The sequence below is a fragment of the Achroia grisella genome, unplaced genomic scaffold (genome assembly GCF_030625045.1).
Source record: "Achroia grisella isolate CSIRO2021 unplaced genomic scaffold, CSIRO_AGI_Agris_v1 utg900, whole genome shotgun sequence".
Classification (NCBI taxonomy): domain Eukaryota; kingdom Metazoa; phylum Arthropoda; class Insecta; order Lepidoptera; family Pyralidae; genus Achroia; species Achroia grisella.
In genome coordinates, this window is record NW_026713059.1 from 2,585,932 (window position 1) to 2,611,301 (window position 25,370).

The 25,370-nt window shown below is 30.3% G+C and overlaps 1 protein-coding gene across 2 annotated transcripts; it reads right to left on the bottom strand.

Annotated features, from left to right (window-relative positions):
* Window positions 1-962: 962 nt before the first annotated feature.
* LOC131853381 (cytochrome P450 CYP12A2-like) lies at window positions 963-25,370 on the bottom strand. 2 transcript variants are annotated; one of them, XM_059204248.1, is made up of 10 exons: window positions 25,267-25,370; window positions 24,869-24,999; window positions 24,310-24,443; window positions 23,445-23,554; window positions 23,243-23,359; window positions 22,766-23,044; window positions 2,428-2,584; window positions 1,941-2,153; window positions 1,646-1,817; window positions 963-1,345 (listed from the first exon to the last, which is right to left on the bottom strand). In XM_059204248.1, exons 1-10 carry the CDS (start codon window positions 25,326-25,328, stop codon window positions 1,191-1,193), a joined length of 1,530 nt encoding a protein of 509 aa, XP_059060231.1. In that variant the 5' UTR covers window positions 25,329-25,370; the 3' UTR covers window positions 963-1,190. The 2 variants fall into 2 exon arrangements, with proteins under 2 accessions (XP_059060231.1, XP_059060232.1); XM_059204249.1 differs by having other exon boundaries at window positions 964-1,345; window positions 24,869-24,991; window positions 25,267-25,347.

Genomic DNA, 25,370 nt, shown 5'->3' on the forward strand with positions numbered 1-25,370 from the left:
TTAATAAAATACCCAATGATACATTGTGGACACTGTTAATTTATATTTTCAGCTTTAAATTCACAATATTGTGTTTTTGTATAATAATGAAAGAGAGCTTGGACATGCTGAGGTTGATTCAGAAAATACAAAATACACATCTTTTAGAAAGGGAATATGAGAGAGAGAGACAGTGAGAAAATTCAATTTGAGCTCAATGTCTTTTCAAATTGTGTTGTAAGAGTTCATGACTCTTATCAATTACCTACTATTTTGTAAATACTTATAAAGTCCAAGTACTTTGTGAATATAAATGTTGTTACTGTATGTTGTATGTAACTTAGACCCTCGACGACATTTTACTTAATCTATTTAGTGTAAACCTAGGGAACCCATACTTTATGATTTAATTAACGTAAAAGGCTATCTACAAAATAGGGCGCCGAAACTGGGCAGCATAAATCTCACCTAAAGGCAATTCTCAGATTAGATTCCCAGAAAGTGCAATACTATTCGCTCGGAAGACTCAAGGTTTCAATAAGTGTGGAGTGTATAAAGGACATAATTAGAAATTCTATAATATTAATAAAAATTGTTGCATACAAAATGTACGGGAATAAAAACTTGAGTTTGTTTCTACAGATTTTTTATCCAATAATTTTAAATGCATGTATGTCTTAATTACCAATTACGTACTAAAACCTTCTACCCAAAGTGTAGGTATAGTATTATAATTGCTAACTGCTATACGATATTTTTAAACCACCTCTGTAATATATTTTACATAAGTTCGCCAGTTTAGCAGTGATTCTGAATTTTTGGCAATAGATACGGTTGCTATTTCAAATGATGATGAACTTACTACTACAAAAAATATTCCACATATTTTGTTTGTCATTGTTACCACACGTCTATGTTTTATTTGTTCGTGATAATAAAACTGTTCATTCTGATTTTGATTATTTGTAATTATATCGATTTACATTATAAAATAGAAAAGAAGGCCAAAGTAAAATAAAAATACGGAAATTACCAAATTTTTCTGAAATACGAAATGTATTAAAATCCTCTTGTTTTTAAATTATTATATGTGTACTGGGGCACATCTTTAATTAACTTATACGTTATGTATTAATAGTAGCTTACTTTTTAATATTTCTACTGAATAAGTGACTTACAAACTTTCTTTTACTATTTGACTGATAAAATAATTAAAGATCTTTAAAAACAAAATTGAATGGTTCTGCAGCGTAGGTTATGGATGTTGTTCTCTTTAAAGTCAGCGGTTCGCCGATCCATTCGATTTTAAAGTTTTGTAACAATCTTGCAATCATAGTCTCTATCTCTAACTCGGCGATGCGACGACCTGAAATCATTAAAAATGATATTGTATCAACAATTTTAATAGAAATTATTGTGGGTACAATATTACTTACTGTTACTATGTTACTATACATCAATAGTTTTTTTAAGTTACAGGTATAGTTATTTAGGTGTCCTGTCCTCACTATGACGGGTGATGAGACAATGACATTTGTGGAAGAATTTAATAGAATTTAGGTACAGGAGAAAAAAAGAAGGTGCGGTCGAAAACTGCATTGGTTGAATATATAGATTAGTATAAGAAATGTATTATGTTTAAATTAAAAAGTATTTAATTATTTACCTATACAGCTGCGGGCCCCAAAACCGAATGGACTAGTAACGAATGGATGTGTGTTTCCATAATATAAGGGATCATCTTTTCCTACAAGCCACCTTTCTGGGATATATTCGTTAGGTCTGGGGTAATTCTCCTCCATCCTTGACATAATTTCATGAAAGAATACGACAAACATCTGAAAATATACAGAAATACATCGATTAGTTACTTGCACAAACATAATTGCATTTAAGTAAAATGCAAGTTATGAGGCAATAATTATAAATTAAAATATTTTGAAATACAAAACGAAACTAACTTCTTTAGGTATGTTAAATCCCATTACATTATGTTCCTTAGTCGTCCTTCGTAAATTTCCAGATACGATGGGCATTACCCTCATAGACTCCTTGATGCAAGCTTTTAAATATGGTCTTTTCACCTCGTTCGACAAAATCTGTTCTCTCAATTTCTCCTGTTTTTCGGGATTTGCGGCAAGTAAATAAAGCGTCAACAATAGTGTATTAGAGGTCTGCAACAAAAAATATACGAAAACACTATATTATTTGCCATGAAAAGGAATAACATTTAACCGCTTACGCAGACGAAAAGGGTCCTGCAGATCAGAGAAACGATGTTACTTCAAAATATATTGACGCTTCAGTTAAAAAAATTAAATGACTATTATTTATTAGTTACAAAACAGTTAGTTACTATTAAGATGGCTATTTTGAACTGAAAGTAATTTAATAATCTGCATTGTGCATATATAGAAATGCATTTTTCAGCATTGTTCAATAACTCACCGTATCTACACCAGCAAATAACATGTCAGATGCCATAATATGTGCAACAGTTTCATCTATTTCAAGTAGTTTTTCAAGAACTCCTCTTTCTTCATCAGTGTTAGTACTCTTCGTTTTAAGCTTTTTTAGTGTCTCATCGACAAAGTATTTTGTTAAACTAAAATACATAGAACTAATTATATTACATGTACATTACACAGTATGGTCACTGTGTAAAATTTTCAAAGGTATGAACTCACAATTATACAAGTACGTTGTATTTTTCGGGCATCAAATTTGCAACTAAACTAAGCAACCACCAAAACAAAAGACAGTAGATGCATTAATTCTGCTTTGTCATTATTATGGCGTCATACTGTTAAAGAAGCTGAATTTTTAACTAATTATATTTATGTTAATATAGTTTATACTAGCTGACCCGTGCAACTTCGTCTGCATTTCGTTTCCCCATCTTTTGCAATATTTTTCATTGCAACGCCGCTCCTATTGGTTGTAGCGTAGTGTTATACGTAGTTTAAAGCCTTCCTTGACAAATGGACTATCCAACACAAAAAGAATTTTTCAATTCGTACCAGTAAGTATACTATAACCTGCCCAGGAGTATGAAGAATAATTGTACCAAGTTTCGTTAAAATCCGTCGAGTAGTTTTTGTTTCTATAACGAACATACAGACAGACAGACAAAAATTTTACTGATTGCATTTTTGACATCAGTATCGATCACTAATCACCCCCTGATAGTTATTTTGGAAATAAATCTCATGTACAGAATTGATCTCTCTACAGATTTATTATAAGTATACATAGATAGATTACCTGGAAATTTTTTTATTGACGGATACCAATTGCAGCACTGGGCGTAATTTTGTTGTTTGCATATTGTTAGTTATGGAGAAGTAAACACTGAATTCCTTTGTCGTTGTTGCTGCTTTATATCTCTGCCTGATAATACATTTTTATCATCAGGCCATCATTTAGAAGTATATCTTTACGTATGTAGTATTACTTTACTAATATATTTCATTTTGAACTGAAATACTTACTTGAAAACATTTTTAATTAGTATTTGCAGCTACAGCTCATTTAATTGTAGACATGACTTTTATAAATAGATATGTACGTAAATACCGACATATACAAAAAGTCTCATAACGCACCTGTTTTTGTCATGCTAGTACGTAGGAATTTCTCCATTTTGTGCAGTTTGTTTCAGTATTCAATATTTTAAATTTCGAATTGCACTAAACATTTTAAATTATATAATACTTTCTAAACGTAAACATGCAATACAGACTATGTCGGCGTTAATACTGAGTCAGACTGTCAGATATCATATCCTATCGGCCTTAGGCTCTTAGGAGCTGAACCCAGATGACCGATTAAACAAAACCATTATATTATTATACTAAGATTTACGTTATTTCGTATTCACGAACGATATTTTTTTTATAATTATTTAGGCCAATAAATAATAGACACATTGTTTATATCACATAATACTTTTGTTACAAATATCGTAGTAAATGTGACATTGACTAAGTTAACCACTAATTGCTATTATATTGTTTTTTTTTAAAGTGTGGTATAGAATTTTCTTTTCTCTTACTATTCCGTTACCACCACCAGTATTATTCTACCGAATTTCTAATTTTCCACTTATACATATATATGTATATATATAAATCTAGTAATACTTCGTTTTTGGAAGCGTTTTTTATTAGATTTTTTCTTGAATTTTACTGGAAGAAATTCCTTTTAGAGATTAACGTTGTCTAAGACGTTAGGTGTTACTTATAAATGTATGCAACCTCATTTTGCTATATAATGTAACTTTTAAAAAAAGAACACAGAACACTAACTAAATTTGTCATTCTGAGCTAATTGAATGGAGGGAAAATACAAGATCCTTTACATGAGTACAAAATATTTGTTTTATTTACAAAAGAACAAAAGGATAGTACAAACATTTTGGTCTTCGGAGCCGGATAGCTTTATAAACACTGTAGTTGATAAAAAGTACAATCCTCCACATGTATAAAGAAGTCCATTATAGCGGTAAAGTTATGTTGCCTTGAGTGTGGGAGCCATTTTATACTTTTAATAAGAAGAAACGGATGGTGCCGCCGTTGCAAATTTGAGCTGGTGCTGTTGAGCACAATCTTCTATTTGATGGGAAGTTGATAGAAACATCATAGCCGTGACTACATATCTTAAGTGTTGTGTAAGTGAAAAATTGCTGTGAGTACATTCAATTCTAATTTAGTAGGAACGTTCAAATGAAGAATTATCAAATCATTGAAGAAGTTCAAGCGAAGTTCGACTTTAATGACTATTAGTGAGCAACAGAGACTTAAATTTTATTTTCATATAATAAGGCATAATTTGCAGAACTGTCTATTAGTACATTCAATACATTTTATTTATAAATAGAAAAATATATTTAGTTATGTAATATTTCATTATTTTATCAATTTGATACTTATAAAATAGTTCACATAATTTCAAAAATAGAACGCTGTATATACCTACGATTTGTACAAAATCTAATTCCAGGAAATCGTTCCATTTCTTGTTTTAATTTTTAATTTATTATTTAATTTGAAAATGGAATCTCTTATTAATGTACAAAAAGATCTTCAAAAATGTATAGATAAAGCATTAATTAATTTTAAGAAATGTCCAAAGGACAACCTTTCAGTAGAATATGTTGAGATCAGAATTGAAAATTTAGAACGTAATTGGATTTTATTTAGAGAAAATAATAGTAGACTGTATGAAATTTCTATACCGGAACAATTAGAGAATTCATGTTATGTAAAAAATGATATGTATAATCAAACAGAGGAAAGTTATATTGCGGGAAAAACTTATATGAAAATTGTATTGAAAAATGTAGATATATCTCTATATGGGTCAAATATAAATAATAATGAGGCCAAATCAGCTCCATCCGTGAAACTTCCTAAGATTTCGATTCCATTATTTACAGGTAAATATTCCGAATGGACAACATTTCGCGATTTATTTGTATCCTTAATACACAAAAATAGTCAACTAGACAACGTGCAAAAGTTGCACTATATAAAAAGTCATCTCACGGGTGAGGCAGAGTTGTTGATTAGACATACACCTATCACTAACTCTAATTACCTTCAGTGTTGGTCTCAGCTAGAGAAACGATACAATAATAAAAAATATTTAGCTAACTGTATTTTAAATCGTTTATTTACACAACGGCATGTCAATATAGAATCTGCTTCAGCAATAAAGGATTTGCTGGATACCACCACTGACTGTCTTAGTGCTTTAAATAATTTAGATATTGATGTGAGTACATGGGATATAATGATCATACATATAATTACATTTAAATTAGATAACGAAACACGAAAGCAATGGGAGTTAACAATTTCTAGTTCCGGTAACAATTGTGACGAGTTACCGACTTTAGCACAGTTTAAACATTTTTTAGAAAGTCGTTTTCGTGCACTTGAATTTATTGAACCAAAAAGGGAATCAGTACAATACAATAATGATTTACAAAATTCATATTTAAGTACAAAGGTTTTAGTTGCCACCAATAGATCAACCATGCGTTGTGAATATTGTTCTGATTATCACAAACTTTGTTTTTGTAAAATGTTCGCAAAACAAAATGTAAATATTAGACGAGATTTTGTTGCCAAAAACAAAATGTGCTTTAATTGCTTAGGTAGTAATCATACTGTTTATGATTGTAAAAAGATTATGAATTGCCGAATTTGTATGAAGAGACATCATTCTCTACTTCATCCAGCCACAGAAACAGAGAGAGATAGAGATCAAAATCATAAGTCAAATACGGAAAATGTCAATCCTTCTATTGATACTACTCCGATAGTATCCTGTATTTCTACAAAACAAGCAATTAACACCGGTCAAGTTTTATTAGCAACAGCAAGTCTAAATGTAGAGTCCAATTCAGGTGAATTCATGCCATACCGTGCTTTACTAGATCAAGGCTCACAAGCTTGCTTCATCACAGAGGAAGCAGTTCATTCATTGAAACTACATAAAATTCCTATTTCAGGAATGATTTCAGGTTTAGATAACTGTAATACGTTAAGGGCTACTCATATGGTGAAAACTACTGTACAGTCAAGCGTTAACCATAACTTTAAAATGGAAATAAGTGCTTATGTTTTGAATAATATTACGTCGTATCTACCTGAAAGAAAGGTTGACATGTTAGATTGGATAGAAGTGAAAGATTTAACTTTAGCAGACCCTCAATTCAAATCTCCTAATAAAATAGATCTTTTATTGGGTGCAGAAGTTTCTAGTTATATTTTAAAGCCAGATGTAAAAAGAAGCCCAGCTGGAAGTTTGATAGCACAAAGTACTCATCTAGGGTGGGTCCTCTCAGGTAGAATTGAATCAAAGAATATAAATAATGACAATACAGAAATTGCTATAGGAATGCATGAACGATTAAACAAAGACAACACAAAAAGTATTTATAGATTTAGTAAACTACGTGGTAAAATAAAAGAGATGTATATTTATAAAGAAAATTAATGTTTCTAGTACAAAAAATAAACTATATACAGAACATATAATGACAGATATTAAATAATAGAACAAATAAAGAACAACATAAAAAAAAAAAATATATATATTAATTAGATCATAGTAAAAAAAGGATAAGGGATGGGGGAAAGAACAACTTAGAAAAGTACAAGGTCAACAAAACAAAGGTCAAATAAAAAAAATGAATACTTAGCATAGTGCTATAATAAATTATAACAACACATCAAAACCTAACTCAATATTCATATGAATTATTGTAGACTGTACTTTAGAATGTATTTATAGGATTTTAAGATTTAACGCAAATGAATTGATTTTACGAGTATTGTCAGTACCTGATATTGTATTACCTATGTCAAACTGTCAATCAGATAGAGATTATTAGAGTATTAAGAATTTTATTGATTGAAATAAGATAACATTTTATTATTGTGATTATAGTTTGTTGTGTATATTTTAGAACAACTGGGAAATTAAATATGTTAATCATATGTTAGAGGTTTATAGAGTTCTTTTGTGCCTATGTATACTATTTTATGAATTTTCCAATTTGTTCGTTGATCTAGTACACTTATATATAATGATATTCTTTCTTACTTGGTTGTAGTGCAAAAACAATTCTGAAGAACATTTTGGCACTAAATGTTCTTGGTGGGGGAAAATGTCTAAGACGTTAGGTGTTACTTATAAATGTATGCAACCTCATTTTGCTATATTATATAATTTTTAAAAAAAGAACACAGAACACTAACTAAATTTGTCATTCTGAGCTAATTGAATGGAGGGAAAATACAAGATCCTTTACATGAGTACAAAATATTTGTTTTATTTACAAAAGAACAAAAGGATAGTACAAACAAACGTTTAATTCAGAACATTTTTATATAGTAAGTCAGATGCGATTTTTGTAACGTTGCCTAACACAAATTTTGTAGGAAGTTTGAAATTATTTGGCAACACTGATCCACGATGTTTTGTGAAATCTATTTCTATAAAATAATGAACTAATGTTATTTCGCTCAAGGTCTCCTATAGCCATAAACGTATCTAAAGACAACAATTCGAACAGAATTTCATGTGTAAGGTTCTAAAAGCTAATCCGTAATTAACATGACCTTCAGAGCCATGTTTAACAACATTGTTTGCACACCAAATCGCTTCTTGTTATAATACATTAAGGCCTATATTATCATGCTCACAATACACTAATATCTGACAGTTTTATATCACTTGCCGGCCAATTATGTACACTGTATGAAATCGTTTCTATTACAGTTGTAATTCAAATACAACATTTCAATTGATAAAATGCGATATGCGTAATTATACGTGCGTCTTATGTATTTGTTATACGAATCGTTCATACCGACAAAGTACTGATGTGAAGTTAGTGCGAAATGCGGATAATTCAACCAATTTAAGAAGTAAATAGTATATTATTCAAAACGTTTTTTTATTAAGAAGAAGGAGGAATGTTGTGACTACATAAATAAAATACCGATGAATATTTTAGTTAATTGTGAAGCATTGTTGATAACGTCTATAGTAATGACGAAATCGTAGTGATAACTTACTTAGTGTTGATAAATAGTGTATTTTAACAATAAATATTCTCCTTGATGATGATTCATTAACATAAATTGACTACCTCGATGATTTAGCAATAGCCGCGAGTTCGATTCCTCGCATGGTGCAAATATTTGGCAAGTGAGGTTTAATTGTAAATCCTGTTCAAGAGTCAATTTTAGATTCATCTATATTCAGAGCAACATTGTTAGGCATGAATACTATATTTTATCCGTATTATTCATCCGTTTTAAAAAATTCAGTATCTTTCAAAATAATATGGTATTCCAAGTACTTAATTTTTGTTTTAGTATATAATTACAAAGATAGTTACTTAATTACTTTACAAAGTAGATATATTTTCTTAATAAATAAAGGTAGTACTATATACAAAAGGCGAGTACGAGATGTACCTGTTAGGGACGCTATATCGTCTTCTAGCAAACAAAGACACATCGCCGTTATTCTTCAGTGCGATTATTTTAATTATTAGCTTAATGCTACAGTAGACAATAACTAGTAAAGTAACTGTAAACAAAAAACGCTCTGTCGATATATATCACAAGATTAGGTATTTTATATAAAGTACTTATAAGACATAAATTGGCTATCAAAATGTAAAAATATTTTTTCAAATTCAAATTCAAATTCAAAATATCTTTATTCATGTAGGTCTATTACAGACTCTTATGATATGTCAAATCTACCGTCAGTTCGGAATGATATCGAGATGAGAAGAACTGACAAGAAACTCAGCTCGTAATTTTTTTCAAATAATAGTGGAACATGTTTATGATAAATACAGTTATTAAAATTCAAATTTGGGAGAATAGAGTGACCACCAGCATATGCTATCGCAAAGAACAAAAAATTTAATCAGTGTTCACAACCTGAACAGACCAGTCCCCACAAGCAGCACCCGTTCACGAGTATGACGTATGAGCCAGCCATCATTGTACTCAACCATATTTGAGGGAGCACATCGACCCGGCCCACCACGCCGCCACAAGTTTGAACTTTATAGCGAGCATGACTGTTTCAGGTTACTCCACTACGTCAATTATATTATTTACAGCATAGGCTGTACCGATCACAGTTTTCACCCATTACAATATTAAATTTACATTATTTAATTTACAATATGTCATTACAAAATTTATAATAAGTTTCTTTATTGTTATTACATTATCCATGTCAATGGGAAAAATTATATGCCTCATAACAAAAGTTAAAATTGTAATTAAGTCCACACATTGTAGTCATTTAAGTAGTCGTTTATTTTATAATAAGCTTTAGAGCAAAGTGTTTTTTTTACATGTATCTTAAATTTGGCTTCACTTAAATTTAAAACACTATCTGGCAATTTATTATAAAAACGTATACAATGTCCCATGAAAGATGTACTTACTTTTTTGAGACGATAACTAGGCATATTTAATTTATTTTTATTCCTTGTATTAAAAGCGTGTAAGTGACTATTTTTTGGAAATAAATTTAAGTTTTTGCGTACATACATAATATTTTCATATATATATTGAGAGGGAACAGTAAGAATACCTGTTTCTTTAAAGCGTTCTCTAAGAGATTCGCGACACGGTAAATTATATATTGAACGAATTGCTCTTTTTTGTAATATAAAAATTGATTCTACATCAGCCGCTCTTCCCCACAATATAATACCATACGACATTATACTATGGAAGTAACTAAAATACACTAGTTTCGCTGTTGCAGTATCAGTCAACTGTCTAATTTTTCTGATAGCAAAAGCAGCCGAGCTTAGTTTTTTGGCTAGTGTGAATATATGTGGACCCCACTGCAATTTATTATCTATTACAATACCAAGAAACGAAGTCTCATCAACAAAGTCCAAAACATGATGATTCATACTAACAGTTGTCGTTACTTGTTTTACATTTGGTAAAGAGAATTTAACACATTTTGTTTTCATTGAATTAAGCGCTAGATTATTTGATGTAAACCAGTTTAGAACATCCTCAAGAGCAATATTTATATTATTAAAATCCTTTGTATTTCTTTTCACTTTGAAAATAAGTGATGTGTCATCAGCAAACAATACTATGTCAAGTATGTTTTGAAACTGGTATGGTAAGTCATTTATATAAACAAGAAAAAGAAATGGGCCAAGTATAGAACCCTGGGGTACACCCATTTTTATAAATGACCCCTTGGACTTGCTTCCTTTAATGTCTACCACTTGAATTCTATCGCGCAAATATGATCCAATGAGTTCTGAGGATTTTTCTCTAATTCCATAATGCTCTAGTTTGCGTAATAATATCCTATGGTCAACGCAATCAAACGCTTTAGAGAGATCACAGAAGACACCAATGGCATCCTGTGAATCTTCCCAGGTACCGAAAATACTTTGTATTAAGTTAATGCCTGCATCAGTAGTAGACCGTCCACTCATAAATCCAAATTGCTGTTTATGAAATAAATCATGTGTATTAAAATGAGCTAACATTTGTGTAAGTAGTATCTTTTCAAAAATCTTACTAAATACTGGTAAAATTGAGATAGGTCTAAAATTTGATATATTGTCTTTGTCACCAGATTTAAATAGCGGTATTATTTTACTCACTTTCATTAGATCTGGAAAAATACCTTGATCAATGCTCATATTAAATATTTCAGTTAAATGTGAAGCAACTTCACTTATTACAGTTTTCATGACTCTAACTGACATACCCCAGATATCCTCAGTTCCTTTTAGATTGAGAGCGTTGAACGTTTTTATCACACAGGAGCAACTGATATGATGAAAAGTAAAGTCATGAACGCAAGGATTTATGGTATTTTTTAATAATGTTTCAGCTAAACTAGGTGACGAGTTTAAATTTTCCGTAGCTTTGAGAGGTATTGTTGAAAAGAAATTATCAAAAGTTTGAGCAACTAGTTCATTATTATCAATAATAACGCCATTTTCTGCTTTTAACTCATATTCTGACTGGCGCGACTTAATGTTACCTGTTTCTGTATTTATTATATTCCAGGTAGTTTTTATTTTATTTTTAGAAAACTTAATTTTATTCTTTAAATAAAGTGCCTTGGCGGCCTTACATACTTTTTTGAATAACTTTGAATAATTTTTGACATATTCATAGAATATAGGATCACGCAAATATGATCTAATATCATATAATTGATACATATTTTCCCTACTTATATTGATACCTAATGTTGACCATTCAGCGTACTTAGAATTATTGACTTTAAGTTTCTTTACTGTAAAATTTTTATCAAAATGATTTTTTATTATATTGAAAAAACGATTATATGATATATTTGGATCAATATTATCAAATATCAAAAACGGTAAACTGTAGAACTTATACATAATCTCGTTTTTTTCATTACATGCGAATGTTGCTATTTGTCCACAATGGTCTGACGGCAATCTATTTATAATCGATTTATTTAAAATACTAAAATTACAATATATATTATCAATACATGTTGCCGTAGTGGATGTAATCCTAGTAGGTTCAAAGAAAATATGATCCAGATCAAAACTTTTAAAAAGGTTTCTAATTTTATTACTTATAGGACTATCAACAAGAAGATCTATATTGAAATCCCCACATACCAAAATAAATTTGTTACTTTTGAATGCTAACTTCAGTACATCTTCCATGGTAGACTCAAATTTTTCATAGTCTGAGTTAGGAGGCCTATACACACATATAATTATGTGTTTCTCTAGTTCTGCACATGATAATTCTATAGTGCATTCATTTGAAAGTGCTACAATATCTTTACGTTCTTTCCCTTTAATGTTATTTTTTAATAAAATAATTGAACCACCTCTAATTGAAATTTGCCGAGTAAATGTACTCAATATTTCATAATTTGGTAACTGAAATACCATGTTGGACTGTTTCAACCAATGTTCTGTGAGGCATACAATGTCAATATTAAATTTACTTATAAATAATTCTATCTCTAATTCTTTGCCAAGAAAGCCTTGAATATTTTGATGCACTAAATTTAGTTGTGATGGCTTTCTCTTTGTCTGTAACTTAAGTTTAAAGATTCTTGCACAGAAACATTAGTAAAACTACTAAAAACTGTGCAGTCAGAATAAGTACCCGTTATACTACTTATAACAGGATTGTGTATATTATAAGCTAACAAAGTAGCTATATGTCTTTTATCAAAATGTGACAAATACAAAGTATTTTTAGTCAATGTAAATTTTTTTACAAATTTATTTGTATCAAAACAATGAATGTTGTCATTATAACAGCTCATGTTATATATATGAGTGTTAAGTTTAAAGATATAATTATTTCTATTATTTGATAATGATTTTGAGTATGGAAATGTACATATTACAAATTTTTTAATTCTCATATTTGAGACAGATTCAAATAAGTTCATCAAATCATTTTGAGTGATACCTAAACTATTTCCAATGAATAACACAATAGTTGTGTATTCAGTATAACTATTTTGATTTTTTAACATTCTATCAACTATATAATTAAATGGGGCATTCGGCATACAATTGTTTTGGATATGTTCACTCAAACAGTTATTCATGAGCGATCCTAGATTTATTCCTATACTATCTGAATATATTACAGTGTTATTCTTACATGTGTGGTGACTACTAACAACATTGGGTAGTATATTCGTTTGTTCCGGAGTGACAATGGATGTTGATGAAGGTGATGTGTAATTGCCCGACATAGTGTTGCAGTCTGCATGTTGCTGTGACAGTTGTTCTGATGTTCCACTTTCACTTTTTGAGTTAAATTCAAGCAATTCCTTCATCACAACATTATGTTTTGATATTTGAAACTGAGCATGTGAGTACTTGTCACTAATAGCATCCAATGATGTTTCCAGTTCTTTTATATGCAATAATAACCTTGTAGTATTTGTATCAAACTGTAATTTATGGGTCCAGAACTGATTTTCATAATATTCTAATTGTTTTTCAAAATTAAATTCTTTTTCTTTTACTAATTTTGATAAGGCAGTTTGATTAAGTTTGAAAGATTTTCTTAATCTTTTAATTTGTCTGCTTATTTTTCTATAGTTCTTAATATTGTAATTAGTTAGAGGGTGCTTTACTCGCTTCTGTTGTACAAAAGGCTTCTGTGTGTCGGAGATGGAGTGGACAGGGTCAGGCTCATCACATACACTTTTTTATTGGAACATTACTATTCTTATTATATGTTAATATTTTTTTTATTGTCTAAGAAAACTATCTTTGAAAATATTAAGTTATGTATTATATATACATTTTTTCCATTGTATATAAATGCAAACATTGACAAAGTCCAAAAGTATATAATAGATTTACTAAAATGCAATTGTGTATATTCTGTTGAACATATCAAATGTGATATTTAATATATTTAGATATGAGTATAAATTTAAATTCAATACGAATATGGGATCCATCGTTGACGTATAGCGCAAAGTCAGATTTACTACGTTTTCCATTAACGGCTGAGAAAATAGACTCTTTGCTTTATCCTACATCTCGAGGTCCTGATTTATTTCGTAGAAAATTTTGCGACAATAAGTATTTCCATCAACGAAGAGTCAGTTATATAATATAAATTCATTTATATTATTGAAACTTAAAAGTAATCTTTACAATATCAACCTACTCAAAGTTAACTAAATTATGAAGCGTTATAATACCATTTCTTGGCGTGCATTTTCATAATACCGTTAGAATGTTAACGGTATTATGACGATGCACAATTTAGTTAACTTTGATATTGTAAAGATTACTTTTAAGTTTTCAACATTATCCTAATAAGGCATTACCTATATGCATATTAGACTATCAATGGGATGGTGAAGCGATCATTAGTGACACGTGATAGAATAGCGTCGGTTAAATAGAAAAATGGCAGTATTTAAAATGTACATTTTTTATAAGACAAGCATTTAAAGTTTTTTTTAAGTTTATTTAAGTTATTTTTTCCTTTAAAGTTTTAAATTTACACAGAAGTATTATATATAATTTTAAAAGTATATAGATAATGATTAAGACGGCGTATTTAATTTAATTGACTTATATAAAAGGAGGCAATTCTAGCTTCTAATTTGGAAAAATTACATTTTTCTATTTAATCGACGATGTGTTGGTTGACCACCACAGGTTTATCGTTAAGTACTAGGATGCTAAAAACTACTTTTAACAATTTTCAAATTGCCTAACGAAGTAAATATATTTTTTATTAATAATTTTGTAATTCTCGGACATATAAGCTAAAGTTCATTCTTAAATTAGATAATAAGTGGATAAATTTCAAACGCCTAACAAACGTTCAGATTAGAACAAAGTATGATATATAAAAAAATTACTTCAAAATTGGCTGTTTTTAATAAAATAGACACGTCCAACTTATAAGATATCCTACTCATTCATCAGGGCTTATCTAAACAAAGCGGTTTAAAACTGGAAGTATAAATAAGTAAAATTTGAGCTTGGTTGGTGTATTAGGGCCAACGTCTAAAGATAGCACAAAGTATTAACTTCACATGACTTTAGCCATTAAGAGTTTGTAATAGCCAGACTAAGTACTCTATTCCTACAGGACCTTAGTAATTGTTAAGCATATTGTCTTAAGAATCTGTAGTAATACATATATTACGTATTACTATCGATTTTTAAGAAAATATTTTATGCGAAACAAAAAAATTGTATCTATTTATAGTAATCGCATTTGTTTTCGCTGTTATAAAATGAAATAGCACGTAAAAATATATTTTTATATAACCAGAATACCAAACGAGAATAGAGATCGCCTAATGAAACGGTTAAATATCTGAACAGCACCACGTAGAACACATCACCCTGTGACGTCTATGTCTGTTGTGATAAAAATAGAAGATTTTTACACAAATAAACTTAATTTAAGCACTTTTAAATAGTCATAGTTTCTTTTAATCTACCGTTCATTCGAAAAACTGTCTCACAATCAAAAGAACGTGCAAGAAATTTTGTATGTTGCTGTTTTAAATAATGATTGTAACTTTACATTTTTAAGTAAAAAGTACCGCTAAAAAGAATCCATTTATCGTATCTCCTCAGTTTCAAGACACTCACCTTGATGTGAAGCCAAATCTCGAGGTCCTTGGCGTTGATATATCCAGTGACGTTCAGTTTTGCGATCATTTGGAGGACAAGGCTAGAATAGCCTCAAAAAAGCTTGGTGTTCTCAGTAGAGTGAGATGGTATTTCACAGCGGGGCGCAGATCCGGCTGCATATGGAATACTGTCCTCATCTCTGGACGGGAGCATCACAATACCAGCTACTTCCATTTGACTGCATTCAGAACCGAGCAGCCAAAATCATTGGTAATCAACGTCTATGCGACAAACTCGACCCATTGGCTTTGCGGCGAGATATTGCATCTCTGTGCATTTTCTACCGCATATATCAAGGGGAGTGTTCTGAGGAATTGTTCGGATTAATACCAGCTGCTGAGTTTCACCACCGTACCACCCGCCAGAAACTAAAATATCATCTTGATCATCTGGATGAATGACGGTCCTCCACAGTGCGGTTTTTTAGAAACTTTTTGTCACGCACAACCACATTGTGGAATCACCTTCCAGCAATGGTATTTCCGAACCGATACGATATTGAAACATTCAAGAAAAGCGCTCATTCCTATTTTAAAGGCCGGCAACGTACTTGCTATTCCCCTGATGTTGCGGGTGCTCATGGGCGGCGGTAATCACTTACCATCAGGTGAGCCGCATGCTCGTTTGTCCCCTGTGTTATATTAAAAAAAAATATATAATTTTATGTCGAAATTTATTAATACTAACTACCAACTAGAACTAATTTATTAGGGTGAAAATATTAATTACACAATAAGATTAATAAGTCATACTGATTATAGCAGACCAGTTATACCTACATATAAGTAGTACTCGTTCATTAGTATGACGTATGATAATAAATAATAATAACTAAACCGAGTATATGAATATTCATTTGAGAACTATGTCATTTGCGCTAGATAGAGAGGTATGTGATATCCGCAATAGTCGGACTAAATTGAATAAGGATCAAAATTGAGAGCATGCCAACAGATAGGCAATTGTTTTTGCGGAAGCACTTTGTGGAAAAGTCGGGGTCTATCGGCGTCCGTTTATTCTAGAGATAACAGGATTGCTTGCTCACATCACATTACCTACTACATCTATAGACATTTTTTTTATTTTCGTTCGATGTTCTAGTGTATAAGCGCAAGATAAAAGTATGGCCCATTTTGAATATAAAACAATACTAATATAATAACTTGAATAATTGGTTTGTTAGGTTGAAAATGCGAGTCTCTGGATATACTGGTTTAAATTTTAAAAATATTTTAGCCAATTTCTCTATAGCTATATAAAATCAGGCTAAGACCTATGAGTATTATGTTAGTGGCAGTTCTCAAATATATGTACTTTTGTGTCTGCTTTACTTTCGCGATATGTTTACCTGAACTGTAAGTAATTGTTTTCATGAAGTCACAACTGTTCATTGATAAACACAAAGCAAAATCAAACCATAAAATTTTGATGAATGCATAACTTAACTTAATTTTTTTAAATGCAATAGGAAAGACGTCGTTTTAGAATGTAATTTTGCGGATTTTTTACACTAAAGTTTTTAATAAAAGATATATATAAAAATGCCTACGATACAACCGACCTCAGATGAAACAATAAGATACTATATTCACACAGTTATTAGATAGGTAGGTCTACAATGAGTGATCTGGGATTCGATTCGAGCAGGCAGCGACATTCCGTCGGATATTGGATTCCACGGTTTGTTTTATCGCATACTTTTTCAATGAAAGCTTTTATAAACCACCCTCGATAAGCAGTACATTTAAGCTTCTACTTTCCTGTAGGCATAATTTATACATATATATAATTGGATTTATTACTTATAAGTGTATTTATTTTATTATTTACTGCTTGAACAACTAGTTTTTATGTAGAAGTAGGGTACAAACATTTAATGAAGGTAATCTATTTTGTTCCAGAAAAATGCAATTACTTAAATTTTCTATCAATAATCAATATGCTGAAAGCTTCCAAGTAACTTAGAATGGAAGAGATGACAAAGTTAGGGGTATCAAAGTTTACCAGCAAAGTTTAATTTCATAAAATGTGTGGTATAAATTATATGTAGAATTTTAATACTACCATGTAAAACATGGTAATATGTACAGTATAGTATGTGAGGAGTCCAACTTCACCAATTAAAAAAAAATGTTATACCTATAAATTTTTTTTTAATTGGTGAAGTTGAATTGAAAAATAAATAATTAAATACTTAAATAAAAATAATTACTGTGATGAATTAATGTGAATTCGATAGTTTGCAGGCATCTTATTTGAACTTTAGGTTGAAAAGAAAAATGGTGTGGCCCAATTCATTGAAACCTATACATTTTGTTGAAAGAGTGATTGGCAGAGAGAAATGACCGGCCGTCCCGATGGATTGAGAATGTATTCCATTCTCAATTCTTGTAATGGAAAAATTTCAAATTCTATCGTCGATTCATTTTACGAAATCAAGATTGCTTTGAGACTGTGGGAGTCGTGGATAGTTAGGTAACTATGATTTACGGATATATTCTGAGTAACGTATTGCTTTATATATATACTATATTACATTTAGGGCTTATGATAAAATATTAATCTACTGAGTTCCTTTGATGTAATATAAATCTGGACAAAAAAAGTGAAAAAAGAAAATACTTTCTTATTGAACCGACAGCTTGTCAGTAAAATGGAATGTTTTGACATGTTTTAGTAAAAAGTGATAAAGCCAATATTAAATTGACAGTTCGGTAGATACTGAAGGTTCAGTTTTCATCCGAGCAAGAGTTTTCAGCAGTGAGCAAAGTTAAAATATAATATGGAGATCCCAGATGGAGCAGATAAAAGTATTAAGTATTATAAAACAGAAATAAACGTACGCTCTCTTTTTTTACAGATTTAGGAACCCGTCCCGGTGCTGTCCACGGGTGCATAAATACCTCTTTTAAATTGATATACAAAATCAATTAAATTCTGTAGGAAAACTTAAGCAAAAATATACAGAGAACTTTATTTTACTTGGGGAATCTTCACCAATGTAACCAGAATAATTCACTAAAGTTTCATCATAATAGGATGAATGGTTTTGGAATGTATAGAGGACAAACGTACACATGTTAATCTTATTTAAAAAGATGTAGTTATTATATTAGACAATAGATAGCAATGAAAATATCCCAACACTATGTATCATATACATTAAATAACAGTTCTTATGAGTGGCAACTTTGATTTCTATGTAAAGTCAGATGTCACAAAGCTTCTTTGTTGAGTCCGTAGGTAACTTCATCAGATGCAACGTGATTTACAATTCAGATAGCTTCAGTGGAAAAATTCCCATCACGAACTCAACATTATAAAGCTTACTTCAGAATTGTTTTATTTCTAGCTCCAATTTAAAACTGAACAACTTCTGTCGCTCGATGACTGTCTTGTTTTCCCTTCAAATGTCAATTTCAAATGAAAAACTATGATATTTCAAAAAAAGAAAATGAAGTTTCGTGTATTCATTATATTATACGATACTTCCATTAATTATCTTAAATATCCACTGTTATAAGTGGGTGCATATAACAGTGGATGAGTAATGCGTTTATTCATGATCAAGGAGCCCATAAAGTAACTATTAAAATAAATGATTTAAATTCTATAATTATAAAACGTGGTAGTAAAAATTAAAACACACTATTTAAAAATAATAAAAAAGCCCTCATTTGAAATATAAGTGTAATCGGTAGGGAAATAATTATAATAAAAAAAATGTTCATTAGTGGCTAAAATGTCCTACATGAATAAATATTTTTTGAGTTTGATTTGAATTTAGTATTCTTCATAATTTTTCGTGGAAAATTCTTGTTATTTAGTATTCTCATAAACCATCTCAACTGCCCCAATCATCTCAAAAATAAATCCAGCCCACGTACGTTAAATCTGATCTGACACTCTATATTCATGACGTGCCAACACATGACATGAATAAGAACAGAAGTTGAATACCTGTATGTTTAGGGTTTGTGCCCAAATGGAACAATCGTTCATCAGTTTGTTTGTATGTACATTGCTAGCAATACACTTTACATACGTATTTATTACAAACTGTGCTTGCGACTTTGTTCGCGCTCAGGCTTAGAATTTTTTGAATTTTATATGTAGCTCGTACAATGAAGCGACGTCCAAATGACTTAAAATGGTGATTTAAATGTGGATTCATCATATAAATCTTTTAGTTGCATAATTGAGATCATATAGGCTTAACATAGAAGTAAATGTTATTGAATCAATCATTAGTATATAAATATATAATTTATTGATTCATAATATTTACTTACAGAATATTATGTCACTAAAATAATAATGATATGTGATTATTGTATATTATAGAACTGCCGCAGTCTATATAAATAAAAAAAAATTGGTACAAAATATAGTTATTATTAATTAAATATATAATTAATTTAAATAGAGAAAAAAATGTACATGTCACTTTGTCATGTAAGAAGTTAAAATGATCAAAACAACCTTTTTAACTAAGATCTAAATAAAATTGAATTTTCTGTAATAGACAATAAAGAAGGACCAGGGTGAAAATTAAAAACACAATTCGGCAATACTCCTCTAAATAATTGTAACATATATGATATGGAATGCTTTAGTATAATTATTCTGATCTGATTACTTACTTACTTAGATTTATAACAAAAAAAGCAAAGTATTAGAAAGTAAAATAAATGAGTAACGTAAATATAAACGTAAATATGTTAAAAAATGTTTAATTAAAAATGGAACTATTATAGATTTTTATATAAATTGTTTTTTTCATTAATATGTTTTATGGCTCTGGATAAAAGTATATTTTAGCCCAAATCTAAATTGTTTATTGTGCGTTGCGGTACATATATAATTTTTAAATTCCCTATAATACCTTACTTTTTTTTCAATACAAAGCATGGTTAACAGCGTTATTATTAAAAAAACTATTTCAGATATTATTTTGGTTACAAAATATTTAAAGATCTTTAAAAATAAAATTGAATGGTTCAGTAGCGTAATTTAAGGATGTTGTCTTTACATTAAGCGGTTCGCCGATCCATTCGATTTTGAAGGTTTGTAACATTCTTGCAATCAACGTCTCTATCTCCAACTCGGCGATGCGACGACCTAAAATCAATCAAATCAATAGTTACTAAAATTAATACTGTACCTACAATTTTTTCTTATTAAAGCAGTAAAAACGTTCCTATTTTATAGATAAATGGATATATAGAATATACTTGTATTTGCCATATATACAAAAGAGAAAAAAAAATCACTTGAACATTTATCAATATATCTGTACCACGTACTTAAATGTTCTTTTATTAGACGCTTAAAAAAACCATTAGACTTTCATAAATTGATACTATTACAGTTACAGTAAACGATATATGGTAAAATTCAGTGGAATGGAAAGCGGTAGAAAGTAAAAGGTACTTTTGCTGTCAATAGTATGTGATATGTTACACTATTTTTTTTGTCTTACATTTACAAGATTTTTTATTTACTTGTCATAAATTTCTCAACTGAAGTAGCTAGCCGAACTACGTGATGGACAACTATTTATGACGTGCCAAAAAAATTTTCAATGTAGAGAAATAATTTTCACATTGACCAACTTAAATTATTTCCGGTACATAAAATCATTCTATAATATTACATAAAATAAAGGGAGCGAGCTATAAAAGAATCCGCATAATATGGAAAAGATCATGTCACCATTTGTGTTCCATTCCCTAACAGATACGCATTACGCTCCTTCTTATATTCATAGACAGCTCTCTATTATTTATATATAAAACGCGTCGTCTATTTATACATAGTTGCAGTAGATTTGTTTGATTACTTTGTACATGTCCGAAATGATTTCTATCTAAATCTTTACTTGGATACGTGCTTTTTTATTCGTATTGGCTAATGCAGATTTCCTATAAAGAATGTTTTCTGTTTTAACCAAAAGTATTTAATTATTTACCTATACAGCTGCGTGCTCCAAAACCGAATGGACTGGTGACGAATGGATGTGTGTTTCCATAATATAAGGGATCATCTTTTCCTACAAGCCACCTTTCTGGGATAAATTCCTTAGGTCTGGGGTAATGCTCTTCCATTCTTGACATAATTTCGTGAGAGAATACGACAAACATCTGAAAATACATGCAGAAATCTAGAAATCAATTGTTTAGTAATTTGCTTAAACTTCATTTAAATGAAGTTTAAGTAGTGAGATAATAAAACCTATTGATTTTTATATAATATACAAATAAAAACTAACCCCTTTGGGTATGTTGTATCCCAGTACATTATGTTCCTTTGTCGTTCTTCTTAAATTTCCAGATACGATTGGCATTACCCTCATGGACTCTTTAATGCAAGCTTTTAAATATGGCCTTTTCGTCTCGTTCGACAAAATCTCTTCTCTCAATTTCTCTTGTTTTTCTGGATTTGCAGCAAGCAAATAAAGCGTCAACAATACTGTATTAGATGTCTGCAACAAACAATAATGTATGAAAACACAACATTAATTGTCACGAAAAGGAAGAATGTTTAACTGATTTTTTAAGAAGAAACGTGCCGTCCTTATCTAAAAACATATGGACGATATTTCTAACATGCTTAAAAAGTTATGCTTCAGCCTGCCCATCTGAGACATGATAGTACTTCAAATAAAAATTTTTAATATTAAGGGTTTTTTTGAATTTATAGTATTAGGAAATCACATTTTTGTAACTCACCGTATCCACACCAGCAAATAACATGTCAGAAGCCATAATATGTGCAACAGTTTCATCTATTTCAAGTAGTTTTTCTAGAACTCCTCTTTCTTCATTAGTATTAGGGCTCTTCGTTTTAAGCTTTTTTATTGCCTCATCGACAAAGTATTTTGTTAAACTAAAATACATAGAATTAATATATATACATATAGATATATGTAACTATGTATTACTAATTATTTATCTATACAAATTGATCTTAGCATATCGGTGTTAAGTAAATAAAAAAGATAGAAAAAATTCGATTGTAAAAATGTAAAATAATTTGTGTGAATTTTACACACTTGCTTACTTTTCTTGATCTTCATATACTTTCATTGCTCTCTTGAACATAGGAGTCGAAATATATCTCCATAGACTTGGCTTAAAGTCTAATGCTTCCGATACTGTGAAGAAATCGTGAATAACCTTTATGAGCTTCCTCGCTGGGGAACCTTCAGGTAAATTTGGATCTAAACAGTTAAGGCGATCTCCCAGCGCCACGACACCAATGGACTCTAACGACCACAGATTCATTTCGACGTCTAATTTACTTTTGATCATATTGTTATCATCACGAATTGATTTCAGTCTGGAACAACATGTTAAACTTAATAACTAATTATGTTTTATGTTAATAGAACATTGAGCTATTTGCATAAATCAAATTGTGGCATTCATTAGGGAATATGCTATGTATAGTGTAGTTATAATGAGAACGATTATTGTAATATACAACTATTGTATATATAAGAAAGTTCAAAGGGAAATATTTATTGAAAATCCAAACCTGGCGACCATATCTTGTGCAACTTCATCAAGGATCTCACTATAAAGTTTTATGGTTTTTGGCTGGAGCAAAGCAGGGTTCACCGAAGATCTAAACTTCTTCCACTTTTCACCGTGACTGAAAAAAAATATAATACGAATATCAGGATATATATGTACGTATATATACTTTTAAAAGTAAACTATTTTAAAGGAGTAATTACTCAGTCAAAAGTCCAGCAAATTCAGTCTTATTTTTCCGGTAAGAGTTCCTGTAATATTGTAGTGACAAAAATCCTGGTCTTTCTGGTAACCAGTTTTCTCCGCGAAGGATCTGAAATTAAAAGGACGTTTTAGTTACTAAATAAGCCACATAGAGTAAATAATCTGTACTTATTCCATTCTTGGGTAAATGGAAAGCTTTGATATTGATCAATTAGCACTACTAAGTACATAGAGTTACTTAGGTAAATATTTTTATTACTGCTGTTTACAATTCATGCATTACGTTAGAAGAACTTCTCACCAAGAAGTGTTTAATGAACCATATTAAATAATTCTACCTTCTTGTTTTATTTCCTGTAGTTTGTTCAATCAACTCATTACTTTACTACATAATTGCGCACTTAGATACAACTTATAAATGAATAATGCTTGTGTAGAACAATAATGGAATATTTAAAAAGAGATGGTAACTGTATGGTACCACAACCAAACTGTGCAGTATTGATTGATAAGTTTTGGTATAACTTTATATATACAGACGTACATATATGTAAGTGTGTGTGTAATGTGTGTAAGGTGGTTTCCTTTTACTACCTTTTTTTGGTACTTTAGAGGTTTTGTCAAATTGTAAAATGTGCTGTTATACTGGATTCTAGCAGAGAATACGTTTCACCATTTCTCGATATTGGGAATGGTAACAGCAGAATTAAAATATGCAGAAAGTGCATAAAAATGTAGGTACCTAATTAAAAATCGATCCATATGGAAATATAATGAACCTTCACTAAAATCTTTGTTCAATAGTAAGAATGAATGGCGAATGTTATGATTATGGTGAAGATTAATAATTATTATTGAACTCACTTGTGCGCAACTTTCGGGGTCGAAAAAAATTATGAGAGGCGGAGCACCGAGTGGAGTTTCAAAACGAGATATAGGGCCATATAATTTCTGCATTTTTAGAACAAAATCCATCGATGTCAAGTTGTAAAAATCCCCTAGAATAAAAGCCTAATTTAAAAAATCGCTAGTATAGTTCTATATTAGTTCATAGGTACTGTAAATAGTAACAATTGTTTAGTAAGTGTTAATTAAGATGGTATTACTACAATAATTTTATCATATAAATGCCGTCAATTTTTGGCCAATCAGTCCACTATAAAAAGTCAGTGAGGTGTAATCAGCACATAGAACCACATCCACATCTATTATGTATGATAACAGGAAGACCACTAACTTAAATTAACAGTTGAAAGGTACTAAGAATTTTAGATAAAGACCAATAAAAACTTTCCTGAAATTCTCACGCCAACAGAAGATAACGGGCTTGTTCGAGCAAGTACGAAGAACTAACAAATATTTTCAAGTTCAACAGATGTGGTTGGTGTTATAATTTTTATCAAAATTCATTTAAAATTCTCACCTCCGGGTAGTATATGATGGAGTTGGCCAATGATTGGTAATGATGAAGGTCCCGGTATTTCCCGCCATGGTTTACCCTGTTGTACAGGTTCCTCAGCTTCTTTTATTCCCGCATTATTTATAGCTATATTCCTGAAATATGTTAGTATGTATAATTTTATAATAAAATGTCTTTCGAGACATTTGCTGGTAAACTCTATATGAATTGGTACATAGTAATATAAAGCTATAACAGAAAAATAAAATAGTTTTGAATTTTGCTGAAATCTAACTCAACCGACGATCGGAGCAACCAAACAACCGTAAATAATGTTTATAGCATTATATTATTAGAGCTAAAAATTGGATATGAAATAAATAAGTAACTACATATATTTAAAATAATTGAATTTATATTACCTGGTAAAATTTTTGTTGACGAATGCCAATTGCAGCACTGGGCGTAATTTTGTTGTTTGCATATTGTTAGTTATGGAGAAGTATGTACTAGACTGCTTCGTCGC